This window comes from Mesoplodon densirostris, chromosome 14, assembly GCF_025265405.1.
Source record: "Mesoplodon densirostris isolate mMesDen1 chromosome 14, mMesDen1 primary haplotype, whole genome shotgun sequence".
Classification (NCBI taxonomy): domain Eukaryota; kingdom Metazoa; phylum Chordata; class Mammalia; order Artiodactyla; family Ziphiidae; genus Mesoplodon; species Mesoplodon densirostris.
Genome location: NC_082674.1, coordinates 2647620 through 2663642, shown reverse-complemented (window position 1 = coordinate 2663642; position 16023 = coordinate 2647620). Strand labels below are relative to the sequence as shown.

General features: G+C 47.3%; 1 protein-coding gene across 2 annotated transcripts; it reads left to right on the top strand.

Moving 5' to 3' along the window:
- The first annotated feature begins 5926 nt into the window (after positions 1 to 5926).
- Positions 5927 to 16011, top strand: RNASEH1 (ribonuclease H1). Of its 2 annotated transcripts, none has more exons than XR_009534261.1 (8): positions 5927 to 6130; positions 7278 to 7393; positions 10560 to 10724; positions 12673 to 12772; positions 13603 to 13657; positions 14025 to 14105; positions 14599 to 14723; positions 15837 to 16011. XR_009534261.1 is itself a non-coding variant. In XM_060117162.1 (8 exons), the coding sequence occupies exons 1-8, from the start codon at positions 6000 to 6002 to the stop codon at positions 15921 to 15923; spliced, it is 864 nt and encodes a 287-aa protein (XP_059973145.1). In that variant the 5' UTR covers positions 5927 to 5999; the 3' UTR covers positions 15924 to 16011. The 2 variants fall into 2 exon arrangements, 1 of the variants encoding a protein (XP_059973145.1); XM_060117162.1 differs by having other exon boundaries at positions 14021 to 14105.
- Positions 16012 to 16023: the final 12 nt, after the last annotated feature.

Genomic DNA, 16023 nt, shown 5'->3' with positions numbered 1-16023 from the left:
AAAACCGGAGAGCTATATGTAAAAGAATGAAATTAGAACCCTCCCTAACACCATACACAAAAATAAACTCCAAATTGATTAAAGACCTAAATGTAAGACCAGACACTATAAAACTTTTAAAGGAAAACATAGGAAGAACATTATTTGACATAAACTGCAGCAAGATCTTTTTTGACCCACCTCCTAAAGTAATGGAAATAAAAACAAAAATAAACAACTGGGACCTAATGAAACTTAAAAGCTTTTGCACAGCAAAGGAAACTATAAACAAGATGAAGACAACCCTCAGAATGGGAAAAAAATTTGCAAATGAATCAACGGACAAAGGATTAATCTCCAAAATATATAAACAGCTCATTCAGCTCAATATTGAAAAAGCAAACAACCAAATCCAGAAATGGACAGAAGACCTAAACAGACATTTCTCCAAAGAAGACATACAGATGGCCAAGAGGCACATGAAAAGCTGCTCAACATCACTAATTATTAGAGAAATGCAAATCAAAACTACAATGAGGTATCACCTCACACTGGTTAGAATGGGCATCATCAGAAAATCTACAAGCAACAAATGCTGGAGAGGGTGTGGAGAAAAGGGAACCCTCTTGTACTGTTAGTGGGAACGTAAATTGATACAGCCACTATGGAGAACAGTATGGAGGTTCCTTAAAAAACTAAAAATACGGCTTCCCTGGTGGCACAGTCGTTGAGAATACACCTGCCAATGCAGGGGACACAGGTTCGAGCCTTGGTCTAGGAAGATCCCACATGCCACGGAACAACTAAGCCCATGCGCCACAACTACTGAGCCTGTGCTCTAGAGCCCATGAGCCACAACTACTGAGCCCGTGCACCACAACTACTGAGCCCATGCCCCACAACTACTGAAGCCTGCGCTTCTAGAGCCCGTGCTCCACAACAAGAGAAGCCACCACAATGAGGAGCCCGCACACCACAAAAAAGACCCAACGCAGCCAAAAATAAATAAATAAAATAAAAATTTTTTTGAAAACAACTAAGAATTACCATATGACCCAGCAATCCCACTACTGGGCATATACCCAGAGAAAACCATAATTCAAAAAGACGCATGCACCCTGATGTTCATTGCAGCACTATTTGCAGCCAGGTCATGGAAGCAACATAAGTGCCCATCAACAGACGAATGAACAAAGAAGATGTGGTACATATTATAATGGAATATTAGTCAGCCATAAGAAGGAACGAAATTGGGTCATTTGTAGAGACGTGGATGGACCTAGAGACTGTCATACATTGTGGAGTAAGTCAGAAAGAGAAAACAAATATTGTATATTAATGCATATATGTGGAATCTAGAGAAATGGTACAGATGAGTCAGTTTGCAAGGCAGAAATAGAGACACAGATGTAGAGAACAAACGTATGGACACCAAGGGAGGAAAACCATGGGGGGGGTGATGAATTGGGAGATTGGGATTGACATATATACACTAATATGTATAAAATAGAGAACTTGGGCTTCCCTGGTGGTGCAGTGGTTGAGAGTCCGCCTGCCGATGCAGGGGACATGGGTTCGTGCCCCAGTCCGGGAAGATCCCACATGCCGCCGAGCGGCTGGGCCCGTGAGCCATGGCCGCTGAGCCTGTGTGTCCGGAGCCTGTGCTCTGCAACGGGAGAGGCCGCAACAGTGAGAGGCCCGCGTACCGCAGAAAATAAATAAGTAAGTAAATAAATAAACAAACAAACAGAATTTTCATGCCCTCTCTGGGCACACCACCCTCCCAGCACCTCCACGTGTTCAACAACCTGACAGCTCTCTGAACTCCATCATTCAAGTATTTGACGGAGGCTTCCTCATGTGGGCATGATTGATTATTACCTCAGTCTCCAGCCCTCTCCCCTCCCCAGAGGACAGAGGATGGAGTTGAAAGTTCCAACCCTCTGACCACGGCTTGGTCTTTCTGGTGATTTGAAGCCATCAGGGAACCCACCAAGAGTCGTCTGCTTAGAACAAAAGACGTCCCTATCACGCAGGAAATTCCAAGTGTGGTGAGATAACAAGGTATAAAAATGTTTAACTTTCAGAGGTAATGTCAAGGACATAAAGGTCAAAAACAACACTTTAAAACTTTTAGTGAAACATACAGGGGAATCTTTTTTATGGGCAGTGGTTCTCAAAGCATGGTCCCTGGGGCTTCCCTGGTGGCGCAGGGTTGAGAATCTTCCTGCCAATGCAGGGGACACGGGTTTGAGCCCTGGTCTGGGAAGATCCCACATGCCGCGGAGCAACTAACCCTGTGCACCACAACTACTGATCCTGTGCTCTAGAGCCTGTGAGCCACAACTACTGAGCCGGAGTGCCGCAACTAATGAAGCCCGCACATCTAGAGCCCGTGCTCTGCAACAAGAGAAGCCACCGCAGTGAGAAGCCCGAGCACTGCAACAGAGTAGCCCCCACTTGCCGCAACCAGAGAAAGGCCACACGCAGCAAGGAAGACCCAACGCAGCCAAAAAAAAAAAAAAAAAAAAAAGTGTGGTTCCTGGCCAGCAGTGGCAGCAGCAGCTGGGATTTATTGAGCAGGCACGTCACAAAAAGAACCCAGGTGAGGAAACGCTTTTGATGAAATGTCCATTGTCACTGGTGATCAGAGAAATGTACATGAAGACCACAGTGAGACTCTGTTGACACGCACTTTCATAAATTAAAAGTCTGAAAAACTCAGTTCTGGGGAGAGGAGGGTTCTGCAGGCTCTCTGAGAATTTCCTGCTGAAAGTAAAAATTGGTGCAACTACTTTGCAAAAGTGTGTCACAACTTCTTAAGTCCCTTCTGATTACATCGAGAATTGATACCTTTTAAAAGCTTGTTCCTGATTGACCACTTGAGGAAGAGGGCTCCCTACCACATTACGACTGATGTCAACAAAGCAAAACGACGTCCTGTGATGACTGGTAGACAAAACCCCATGACTGTTACAACGCACTTTCTTCCACATCTCTTATCTGCATACTCCTCTTTCCTGTTGCCCAGGTTATTTCTTTTTATCCCTTACAACAATGGTCAAGTACCCGTCTCATGTGTCTAGTAATTCATTCCCCTCCCTGGAGCAGAAGCTCCATGTCATCTCACTCGTGTCTACAACAGTGCCCTTCACGAACTCAAGTCACAAGAGCAATTTAAACTTTCCTAGCTATCGCATTTAAAAAGTAAAACAAAAATAAATAAAAAGTAAAATGAAACAAAACATAATTTTAAATGTTTGTTTAACCCAAGATAGTCAAAATATTATCAGCTCAACATGCAATCAATATGAATCAATATGAAAAATTAATGACTTTTACCTTCTTTTTATTTTTCACAGTCTTCAAAATCCAGTGGAATTTGGATTAGTCCCCTTTCATATTCTCAGTAGCCACATGTGGCCAGGTCTAGAAGAGTGCCTGGTATATTGTTGGCACTCAGTAAATGCCTATGGAATTTTTCAGTGGACCCTGAGAAACAGCAGATGGTTCCGTTACCCCTCATGTACAGATTACAGTGGAAAATGACAATAGCCCTTTCTATATGAGTATGTTATATGCCAGGCAGTAAACTATCCACTCTGCAAAATTTATGATTTCACCTAATATCTCAATTTAAAGAAAACCCTTTGGCAGTGGGAATTTTCATCCCCATCATTCCCATCTTTCAGTTGATGGAATAAAGTCTCCAAGGGCTAAGGATTTGACTGAGGGCACATATCCCCTGGTAGGTATCTTCTGACTCTGGTCCAGAGCTCAGTACCTTACTGAGAGTGGGCCAGTTTTTGCCCAACATAAGTAAAATCACACACTTCGAGCCAGAGATTAAGATAGAAAACATTTTCAGATGAGTAATCAGTCAATGAAATGCCAGAAGAAACAGTTTTGTAATTGTAGAAAGCTGCATGGATGATTGTCTGAACATACTCAGATAATTCCAAACTACATCTTTGTAGGGACCGTGAGTATTCTGTGATAAGGGACCACAGGGACTTCCCTGGCGGTCCAGTGGTTAACACTCTGTGCTGCCCCTGCAGGGGGCACGGGTTCAATTCCTGGTCGGGGAACTAAGATCCTGCATGCTGTGCAGTGGGGCCAAAAGAGAAAATAAAATTAATTAAATAAAGGACCACAGCCAGCTAATTTACATGAAAAAGCAAGTCCTAAGTAGGTCTGACCCCAAGGTCAGGGGGATAGGGTCAGGCAGCACTTTTCCATGGGCCCAGCCTCTCACCTCCCCCAGGGAATACTGCGGTCGACAGCTGTGTCTATACCCTACACAACTGTCATTGTTTCATATCTGACTGAGGATCCCGGTTCTTTCAGAGCTTTGAAGGGAAGACGCTTGCTTTTGGCCACTACCCTGACTTCCTTCCTAATCAGAAATCAGTGCTTCCAGGTGCCATCTGTGTCCATAACTTAAGCTGTGTCACCAGGAGGACATGAGCTAGAGATGCTTCTAAAGAAAAGTAGGTCCAGAAAGAAAATTTCCAAGGCCTGGCCTGTGCTCATCCAGGGGCTACAGGAGCTCCAGAGGCCCTGGGCGGAGGGGGAATGAATGACTGTAAAAAGAGGGGCTGCGGTCATCCTGAGAGCAGTCACTGGGGCATCCCTAGCTTTCGTCATATATCTACAGGAGAAGAGATGGGATGATCTATCATTAATTGATTTTTAAGGACAACTTTTTTGAAAGAAGCTACCTTGAAGTGCAATAAAGATAGGGATGAGGAATGGACTAGAGCCAGTTTAAATTTAAATTAGGAAAGTTGAAATCTTTAAAATGGATGTTCCTTGAGTTCACAGGCAAGAACACACTGACCACACCTTTGCTGTTCCTTCTTCCTGGAATATCCTACTTCCTTCTCTCTGCCTAACTCACCTGAATGAACTCTCCTTTTATCCTTCAAAGACTTACTCAGGCACTATTGTGTTCCCTGGCCCTCCAGGCAAGGGTGCTCACTCTCCCCTGCCTGGCACACACTTTGCTGACGTCCTCTATTTGTTCACGGGTCTATCTCGGGATTCCTTGGTGCTCAGACTGCCTTAGTCAATTCTGCATCCCCCGGGGCTTGGGTAGCACACAGTGCGTGTTTGATAACGTTTGTTGAACAGAAGACTTCAAGAAAATTAAGTAAAGTTAATTTGAAAAGCAAGACTTGTCAATGGAGAGGACTTGGAAGTCGGTTTGCTTACAGAGCAAAATGGGAAATACTGGGCAGAATTCTAAGATTGCCTTTCCAACTAAATTTTCCCCTTGGGTCGTAGTGCGTTAAGTATTGGACATCCTACTGGTTACACACCGGCCTGGGTGGGGTGGGGAAAAGGGCCACCCCCTTGAGCGGAGCACCAAGGCGGCGGCTGGATGCAGCGCTCACACCCCCTTACCCCTCTCCCTCAGAGGCACCCACCCTTCTTTTCCCTTTGTGAACCCCAATGTCTTTCCGGCCACGACAACAGTGAGCCAGTAAGCCAGCCCATCCACGTGCTTGGCTAGTCCTGAGTGCACCCCGCACCGCGGGAGCGCCCCAGAACCACGGGAGGCCGACGTCGGGGCCCGTGGCCGGGCGCCCGATGCCCACCGCGCAAAGCCTGCAGCGCCCACCAAGCGTGGGGAACCGCCCGAGCTGCTGCAGGTGGCGGGGACTGGGCGAGACGAGGGCCGCTTTCCCACTCAGCCCGACCGGTCCCGCCCCCACCGCCCAGACCCCGCCCCGACCCCGCCCCCACCGCCCAGACCCCGCCCCACCCTGGGCCCCGCCCAGGCGCCCATATCCCCGCCTCTGCCCCTCCTTAGGCCCCGCCCCCGGGACCTCCGCCCAGGCCCCACAGTCTCACTGACGTCCAGGAAATTGACGAGTCAGAAAAGCGCGAGTCTGGGCTCCGCCCCAGGTCCCGCCCCTAGTTGCGTCATCTCTCTGCGCCGCCGCCGGAAGTCTGCCATGTGTGATGAGGGCTTGTGGCCTGGAGGATGGTTGCTCGCCGGTGACCGGCAGTGAGCGATGACCAGGCTTCTGGGTGTGGCGCACAGAGTGGCTTTGGCTGCCGTGCGTTGCTGTGGCCGCAGCTGCCGCGGGCTCGCCATGTTTTATGCCGTGAGGAGGGGCCGCAAGGCCGGGGTCTTCCTGACCTGGTGAGGGAGCCGCGCCTTCCCGGGAGCGGGTTTAAGGCGGCGGTGGGCGGCTCCGCGGCGGGGAGGCGGCTGCCCCCCTCGGAGCTCACGGCCCTCGGCCTGGAGTCGGCGCGCGGGGGCCGCGACATGGGAGGCCTCGACTCCAATTCGTTTTTGCTGGGAGTGTCAGAAACGCCACTGACAGTCTGGGCTGGCCAGAGGCCTCTACTTAATCCTTTTTCTCATCTGTTACAATGAAAGAGTTTCCACAGGGTTACACGTGGTGGAACTCAATGCCTAATCTAATCTTACGGGTGTTTTTAAAAAGGGAAATTTTTAAAAATTAATTTATTTTGGCTGCTTTGGAGCTTCGTTGCTGCACGCAGGCTTCTCATTGCGGTGGCTTCTCTTGTTGCGGAGCACGGGCTCTAGGTGCACGGGCTTCAGTAGTTGTGGCTCACGGGCTCAGTAGTTGTGGCTCGAGGGCTCAGTTGTTGTGGTGCACATGCTTAGTTGCTCCACGACATGTGGGATCTTCCCGGACCAGGGCTTGAACTTGTGCCCCCTGCATTGGCAGGCGGATTCTTAACCATTGCACCACTAGGGAAGTCCTAAAAAGAGAAATTCTTGTAAACTAATGTTTGTATCCCTATAACAGTCCTTTGAGGTAGGTGGGGTTATTCTCATTTTGGGGTGTAGTTACCGTGGTCAAGAAATTGTTGGGGCCAGTGACAGATGTAGGACTTGAACCCAGGTGTTATGACTCCATAACCAGGACTCTTCCCACTGTATGATATCAAGGTTTATTATCAGTCTTTGTGTGTGTACGTGAGTGCATAGTGTTTCCCTGTGCAGCTAGGCTACTGAGGAAGAAGCATCTCAGAAGCTGGCCTTTCTGTTGTAATGAAATGATTGAAGACCCCCAAATTCTGGTATGCTTTGAGGAAAGCCTTATGGTGCAGGTGTATTGTCTGGCTGGCACCTAGCATGACACAGGGTGAAGGGTTGGACGTGCAAGATAAGACTACAAACTGTAAGGCGTGACCCTTTGCCCCCAGGGAGCTGACAGCCCCAGCCCTTGTCACACTGTTCCCAGCCTAAGACAAGGATCCGTGAAAAAATAGGGTGACAGAGGGAGGGAGGAGCTTAACACTGCACTTTGTTTCAGGGATGAATGCAGAGCCCAGGTGGACCGGTTTCCTGCAGCCAGATTTAAGAAGTTTGCCACAGAAGAGGAAGCCTGGGCCTTTGTCAGAAGCTCCGCAAACTCTGATGGTTCAGAAGGTAGTCACAACTCACATCATTGTAACATTTTAACCTATTCAAAACCTTTCATATCCCAAGTGTCACTTGATCTATATAGCTACTCTCTAAGCAGATAGAGAAGAATATGATTGTTTCCATTTTTCCATTTTACAGATTAGGAAATAGGCTGAAAGCAACTTAGCGTAGTGACTCCTGTTGGTAACAGTATTGGAGACAAGCCTGGATGCGGACCTCCTGTTCCATTCAGTGTCCTCACTATACTCAATTCCACCTTTTAAAAATACTTATTCTTGTTATTGGATTGAATGGGCTCTAGTTGTAAAATGATGAGTGTAGTTCTTTTCACAGCATGCACCTGTATGGTGTTTCATTTTTACCTAGGATAGAGTCACACAATCGGAATTTCCTCCAGTTTCACGTTACCGGAAGTAGACTTCATTGAAGTTTAGGGCCCAATATAAGAGACATCAGGTAGGCAAGACTAAGGGTGGCTGCCTTAGAGCCCAAAGGTTTAAAATGTAGCCTACCTTGAAGAAGTGTTTTTCATTAACTTTACTCACAGACATTTTTTACTACAGTGGATGAAGACTGAGAGGAGGATATATATATATATATATATATATATATATATACATATATATATTTTTTTTTTTTTGCGGTACGCGGGCCTCTCACTGTTGTGGCCTCTCCCATTGCGGAGCACAGGCTCCGGACGCGCAGGCTCAGCAGCCATGGCTCACAGGCCTAGCCGCTCTGCGGCATGTGGGATCTTCCCAGACCGGGGCATGAACCCGTGTCCCCTGCATTGGCAGGCGGACTCTCAACCACTGCGCCACCAGGGAAGCCCAAATAAGCTTTTGAACAGTCTCTCGAGCCCACTGAGATGCTTAAGCATTGAACAGGTGCTCCTCTGTGGTGTCATGACAGTTCTGGACAAAGCAGGATTCAGGGAGAGGCAGATCACGCTAGGAATCTGCCCTGAGAGGCAAGTTTCCGAGGCGGAGGACACACTCCTTGCGTGGCTGCTTCACCCTCTGTTTCCCAGCAGCTTTTAAAGGGGCTGTGATGGGACAGTTCCGTTTTCTACCCAGGCGAGAAATCGGCTTGGGATAGAAAGCTAGTGTGCAAGTACGACTCTTGTCTTGGTTGGGTTCTTAATACTCCTTTTCACGGGTTTTTCGTTTTAACCAATTAGTAATTTATTCATATCTCAGTTCTTCCAGTATCAGTATGTTTCTGTTTATTAAGTTCTCCAAGTCTTAAGGCAAGGTAGTTTTTTATATCTGTGAATTTGCTTTTGTTAAAACTTTACAGAGGGCTTCCCTGGTGGTGCAGTGCTTGAGAGTCCGCCTGCCGATGCAGGGCACACGGGTTCGTGCCCCGGTCCGGGAAGATCCCACATGCCCCGGAGTGGCTGGGCCCGTGAGCCGTGGCCACTGAGCCTGCGCGTCCAGATCCTGTGCTCCGCAACGGGAGAGGCCACAACAGTGAGAGGCCCGCGTACCGCAAAAAAAATAAATAAATAAACTTTACAGAGACCTCCAGTTAGTGACTTACATGATGTATATAAATGGGATTTAGCATCATGAATGTTAGAGAGCCGTACCGGAGCAAACCTGTTAGCCTCTTTCCCAGTTTTTCTCTTAATATTACATTTATCCTTATTTGGGGATTACTGAGCTATTTGCTAGTTATTGTGGTTTATATAAGTTGATTTTAGGTTAATTTAGTTAAAGAAAAACCACAATTTTGTAAAGGAAAAATTATCTGACAACCACAGTATCCTTTTCCTTCAAAGTCATATCTGTTCTTCAACAACTTTCATTGCAATTTAACTTTCTCTGTTATAGTAAGTAAAACCGATTATTTATATCAATATGAAAATTCTGCAAAATTGCACTTCAGCCTGTACCTCTGGGGGTCTGCAGGAGTATTTTCAAGGTCAGTATGAGGTAGCACCAGGACAGCAGAGCGGACGTGTCATTCTTGCTCTGGACGTGGTGGCGCTCCCCTCGAGCTCTGCCTGGCTGACCTTAGCATTCTTCGGAGAGGTGTGGGCTGAGAAGCTATGCCAGGCGAGAAGTTCCAGCTTATTCCTGTCTAGTCGGTGCTCAGTAAATGCTGGAGCATCATCTCTCCACCCCTGGTTTAGGGGTTTAGAGCAAAAAGTGCACTCTGCAGTGTTGAGTTAAGGTTGTTACTTTGGAGATACAATGAGTTGCTCCATCTGTGTTTCTAGTTCCACTCCATAAAAGGGTAGTGTAGGAAAAGCTGTTTCAGATCACCTAGTGCTGGGCCTCATTTTATAGCAGCTGAGGGGTGTTAAGTCCGTTGACTGAGTTCACAACTGATAAAAGGTGAAGCTCAAATTGAAACTAGTTTTTTGAATCCTGGTCTAATTCGTCTGCTGCGTCAGCTGCCATAATTATATGAAAGAGTGAGTGAGACACAACCTGAGTGGGTGTGAGAATGCCTTGGGGATTACCCTCAGGTCCACCCCGGCTGGGCCACTGGAGGGAAGCTCTCCAACAGTGCTGTCCCTGCAGGGACCCAATCCCGTTACCTTTTGGTTTCTATATCCCTTTTTTTTTTTTGGCGGTACACGGGCCTCTCACTGTTGTGGCCTCTCCCGCTGCGGAGCACAGGCTCCGGACGCGCGGGCTCAGCGGCCATGGCTCACGGGCCTAGCCGCTCCACGGCATGTGGGATCTTCCCGGACCGGGGCACGAACCCATGTTCCCTGCATCAGCAGGCGGGCTCTCAACCAGTGCGCCACCAGGGAAGCCCCTATATCCCTTTTTTAATATGTCCCATTATCTGTTCTCACCTTAGATATGAAATTTGGACCCTTGTTTTCTCTGGGGAAAGAGCCCCTCAGATTTTCAAACTGTCTGTGAGCGCTAAAGGGTTCAGCACCCTTGGTATCTGTTCTGTCTCCATCGAAACCAGATTTCTTTTTTAACAGCAGCTTTGCTCTAGTCTTCGTATTGCCCTCCCTGAACTTATTATGGAAAATTTAATTTCCCAGGACGTCAGTGTGTGAGGTGGTGTGGCCTGTCTTAAGTCTTTCCTTCTAGAGCCACATACGGTGGGTATTTAAGCCTGGCTTAGTGAAGTTCTGGATTCTCAGTCATTTCATGGTGTGTCCATTGTTCCTGGCTTTTGAGTAGACTCTGCCTTTCAGGGCAGAAAAATAAACATGTACAGGAATCACAAGTGAAGGCAAACAAGCGACTTCATGAGCCCTTGGATGAAGATGAAGGTGAAACCACAGAGCCGTGTGCAAAGCACATGAAACAGAATGCAGAACCGCTGCCTTCAGTGAGCAAAGACACGTTTTCTTATATGGGTATGTTTTTCTTGGATTTAAAAATTTTTAATACAGTAATCATATAAATATATTCATGTGTAAAAACTTTTCCCACTTTCTTAATGAGGGAAATTTGAACTGATGTATAACATTCTTTTTTTTTCCCCCTTTCTTTTTACATATTTATTTATTTGGTTGTGTCGGTTCTTCGTTGCGGCATGTGGGATCTTTCATTGCGGCACGTGGGCTTCTCTCTAGTTGTGGCATGCAGGTTTTCCCTTCTCTAGTTGTGGTGTGCAGGCTCCAGAGTGCGTGGGCTCTCTAGTTGAAGCGCGCGAGCTCAGTTGTGGCGTGGGCTCAGTTGCCCCAAGGCATGTGGGATCCCAGTTCCGCGACCAGGGATCAAACCCACGTCCCCTGCATTGGAAGGCGGATTATTTACCACTGGTCCACCAAGGGAGTCCTGAGGTCACTATTTTATAATTGATCTAATGGTGTAGAATTATTAGAATTTTGGACATACATAGGAAAATCGTTATATAGGCTATGCATGAAAAACTCTTTGATCTTTGTAAACACCAGTGTTCCCTGTGCACACAGTAATTCTGGTCACTAAGAAAATGCAAAAACTTCAGCTCTTCAAATAAGAAAGGCCCTGGACAGAGCTCCTTTATATAATTGGTTGGCACCAGCATCTTAACGTTTTACATGTAATCTTTGCAAAGCAGAAGTGATCCTACCTTACCCTGAGAAACAAGATAGTTGTGAATTTCTGCTCTGCCTTTAGCTCCAGGAATACAGTGTTTATATTAAGTAACAATGGTACGTGAGTCTCCTTTTTGTCTTCTACATGTATGAATAGAAGATAAGAATAAATAGCATTTTTTATATAAGTCAGTGTATTTGTAGATTCTAAGTTTTTCAAGGGAAACCAGTAGAAAATGTTTGGTCAAACTGTATGAAAACTGTGTAAGTCAATTTTTGCAGTTATGTGAAAAGCAAAACCAAACGTTCTTGATCTGATTATTTACTGATAGTAATTGAAGCAGATGTTGGTGGGGCGACTGGGAGATGAGCCGTTTCCAGTGTACTAAGAGTTGCCTGAAGCACCGGGGCACCTGACACAGTGCCTGACGGGCACTGGCAGCCACACGGCGTCAGGGACCAGGAAGGGGTCGTGTTGGGCGTCACGTTAAGTTGCATGGAGGAGCCCTGCCCGGCGCCCGCGTTCTCGGACCCCCAGCCCCACTCCGGCTGGGAATGTGCTCCACTGACATCTCACCTCCTCCCCACTTTGCCTCTGCCTGTTCAGTCTGCCCTCCGTTTAACACGTACTTCACGGCGCATGGCCTCCATTTGCTCCACAGCCCAGCTCGCTGACGCCCGGCACCCGAGCTCTCCTCCGCCCTGCCGAGCGCTCTGCCTCGTGTCACTCCTTCTCTGCCTTGCTCTTTACCGCGTTGGTGTGTTGATCAAACTCTGTCTTGATGGAAAGAAGCAGAGGCGGGACCACAGTTCACTAGTTGCAAAAGGACCAAGAAACAAAATTAGGCCACCATTTGTCGGAGGACTTGACCTTCTGGCAGGCAGGTCATCATCAAGGCACTGTTGTCTGCAAGGGCAGCTCCTGGGGGTGAACGTGGCCTCCCCGCACTGCCCCCCCACACACACGTGAAGAGAGGGGCAGTGGCTTTGTTCATTGGCCTCTGTAACAGGGAATGTAAACAGCAGCGGGGTCTGGGTTTACAGAGCGATTGCCTCCACCTTTAATTCCCCCCGGCAAGCAGAACCGAAATAGGAGTGGATTTCAAGCAAAAAGCGTCAAGTGCCCCCATGTAAGGCATTGGTAATGTTTTCCTGCATGGAAAGCTTCCAAAGCATAAATACTCTCAGTTTAAAATGCTAATTCAACCATAGTAAGTTTTTAGGTGAATTTCAGCTTTTAGTGACGGTGATCCGTGGCGCTCACTAAGTTTCCCGCTTACAGGGCACTCTGTCGTCGTCTACACGGACGGCTGCTGCTCCAGTAATGGGCGGAGGAGGGCTCGAGCAGGAATTGGTGTTTACTGGGGGCCAGGCCATCCTTTGTAAGTAAACCAGAAAAGCTGGCTTTTATTAAGCTTCACAGTTAACTGAATCATATTCCAAAACTTGAGAAAGACTGAGGCAGGATCCGCTTACTGTTTGATTATTTGGTAGCATTGGCAGGGGTAGTGGAAGAGTCCCACGTCCCTGGGAGATGGCTCTGGCAAGGTTGCACGCGGGGCAGGTCACCATCCTGGGAGCCCTGCGTGCCCCTACGAGTCTTGAAGATGAGTGAGCTTAGAGGTGACCCGTGTTTTTCAAAAGGCACAAAGTCAAGGTGATATGACGTGAGATCATTCAAATACACCTGCCCCCAAATATGCAAGAACTTGAGTAGTAACTGACAGCCCCAGAATTCAGTGTGAAAGAGGGGTTGGACCCCTGTGAAGTAGCCACTCACCAGTGTCCAGGTGCCTGAGCAGCCCTGGGCGTGAGCAAGGTCAGCTGCGCACCAGTGATGCTGCTCTCAAGCCTCCTGGCCTGTAAGTCCTTCTGCCTTCACTTCGATGTTTCACTTAGCCTGGAACCCTCTAAGGGGTGGCAAGCTCGGGTGGCATGAGTGTCCGCGGGTTTAGTGCCTGCCCAAGACCACATGCTAGTGTATTTCAGGTCCAGAAATTAAACCTGGCTTTTGCCTTCTGGTCCAGAGTTCTCCTATAAGATGACACCATGGCACTTTTCAATAAACTGTTAGTATCGTTGGTTTGATTTTTCCATGATTTCATATTTCAAATAAAAAAGTATACAAGCCTGTTATCAATTAAAGAGACTTAAGGAATCACTTCAGAATTAGCTTATAATTTTATTTTCTTTTGTACTGTTTTGAAACCAGAAATGTAGGAATTAGACTTCCTGGGCGACAAACAAACCAAAGAGCAGAGATTCATGTAAGTTATCAAAGGTATTTTTCCACTAAAAATGTAAGTTTATCAGTTCTTTACCATTGACTAGAACGGTATCAATGTACTTTCTACTGTCTGTGTGTATAAGATACTCAGAGTCCAGAAGAAACTTAGTTTGGGGCTAGTAACAGTTCTGAAGAACAGGAGTTTTCTAGAAAAATTATAAAACTTGTTTCAAATAGATGTCTAAACAGGAGAATTGTAGGTGTAGCGTTATTTCACATAGACAGTATTATCCCGGTTAGCACAGGAAAAGGAATTTAGATTTTAAATTTTTTGGTAATTTTGAACATCAGTGTCGAAAGTTGAACAATTTCTGCAGCATGACAACTGATTTGTATCTTCAAGGCAGCCTGCAAAGCCATCGAACAGGCGAAGGCTCAGAACATCAATAAATTGGTTCTCTACACAGACAGCATGTTTACTATCAATGGTAAGCGTTTACATTTGACTTCTTCTAGGGTTTTTCGAGTACATATGAAGGGAAATAGCTATTTCCTTCCCCTGGAAGAGGTGCGGCATCAGGGCAGGACCCAGACGGTGAAGGGGCTGGCGTTGGGTGTGTCTGGTGCCAGGGAAGCCCGTGCTGCTCCAGTATGTGCCGCGGAGGCATGCTTTGCCAGGCGCTGAGGGCGTGGCCGCGAGGTAGATGTGTGCTCCCTCTGGGGCTACCGTGTGTAGGGCCCGTGGGGTGGGGGCCTGGGGTGCGCTGATGAGGCTGGAGGGGGTGGTGCCTCAGCCCGACGGCCTCAGGGCAGACACGGGTGAGAGTAAAGGGACGGGGCGAGCCAGAGCACGGCCCCAGTAAGGAAAGGAGAATTCCAGAAAGCCACTCAGGTACACAAGGAGCAATGGTCAGAGGGGAGTCTAGGGAGGAAAAAATACCAGAACGTTCGAGAATAATGATCTGTGAGTGTTCCTTCTAGGCATCACGAATTGGGTGCAAGGCTGGAAGAAGAGTGGATGGAGGACAAGCACAGGGAAGGAGGTGATCAACAAAGAGGACTTCATGGCGCTGGACAGGCTCGTCCAGGGTATGGACATTCAGTGGGTGAGTGTTGTCTTAGGTGGTCACTGCTTGTGGCCGTTATGACCAAATGAAATAAACTAGCTAGACAGTTTAATGGTTTCTGTGAGTAATTTGATGACTTCAGTTAAAATAGCAGTGTCCATGGAATTGCTGTCGTAGCGTGTGTTAGAGCACAGTGGAGTCTTTTGACCATCATCTGAGTAATGCTGCTCTAACAGGTAGGTCCTGCGTGCAGAGTGCTGGGTCCCGGCGCTGAGGCTGAGGGCCTCCGGGCTCTCCACATAGTCCTCACCCAGCCATACCTCGCACTGTTAGAGTGACCTGTGATCGTCAGCCTCCTGGTTTCTTTGGAAGCAGCCATAATGTCAGTTCAGGCTAATTTATGATGTATCCTCTTAAAAATATTGTTGTGTGATTAGACCTTAGTAACATGATTTTTTTCCCCAAAATGGAAGTATTTTTCTTACACTAGGTCACTTTTATTAAAATTACCTTTTCGAACAATACAGAGCGAGTTAAACGGCAACCATTTTCTTAACACTACCGTGCTCTCCGAGCCCAGGACCCCTGATGACCGTTTGACAACCTGACATTTAAACATGCCTTTCAGGGAACTCCCTGGTTGTTCAGTGGTTAGGACTCTGCCCTTTCACTGCCAAGGGCATGAGTTCGATCCCTGGTCTGGGAACTAATATCCCACAGGCCATGCTGTGTAGCAAAAAAAAGCAAGCAAACAAAAAACCAAAACTTGCCTTTCAGCAACATAAGTGCAAACAGTGGTTAAATCACATGAGCGCATCCCCAGCACTGAGGAAGAATCAGGTGTGTGTGTATGTCGTATACATATCCATCCACACATCTGCTCTGTCGAGAAAGCTTGCCAGGTCCCACTGTTAAGTGGGAAAAAGGCAATACAACAGTAAAATCCAACTGTGGAGAAACAAAACGGGATTTCTGTCAGTGTATCCAGCGCACAAGTGCGTTGTGCTGTCAGAATTGTGTGAGAAGGAGCTGTGAAGGGAGCCTTCACACTTGTCTCCTCTGAACGGTTGATGTGCTTTACAGGGAGGATGTAGTCGTGTGTTGCTTGTGTAAAAAATTAGTAAAAATAAAAGGAAATGTTTTATTTAACAGATGCATGTTCCTGGCCATTCGGGATTTATAGGCAACGAAGAAGCTGACAGATTAGCAAGACAAGGCGCGAAGCAACCTGAAGACTGACCAGGTCCTTTAATTCTTGGAACAACTTGAGTCAGTGGCTGTTTGTCACCTTTACTGACTGGTGTGAAAAATAAAACTGTAGGCTGGACCACTGCAGTCG

Coding starts and splice junctions, on each gene's coding strand:
- RNASEH1 (XM_060117162.1), top strand. CDS start 6,000: ATGACCAGGCTTCTGGGTGTGGCGCACAGAGTGGCTTTGGCTGCCGTG. Junction 10,725..12,672: donor AGACACGTTTTCTTATATGG/GTATGTTTTTCT, acceptor TCCCGCTTACAG/GGCACTCTGTCGTCGTCTAC. Junction 14,106..14,598: donor CAGCATGTTTACTATCAATG/GTAAGCGTTTAC, acceptor TGTTCCTTCTAG/GCATCACGAATTGGGTGCAA.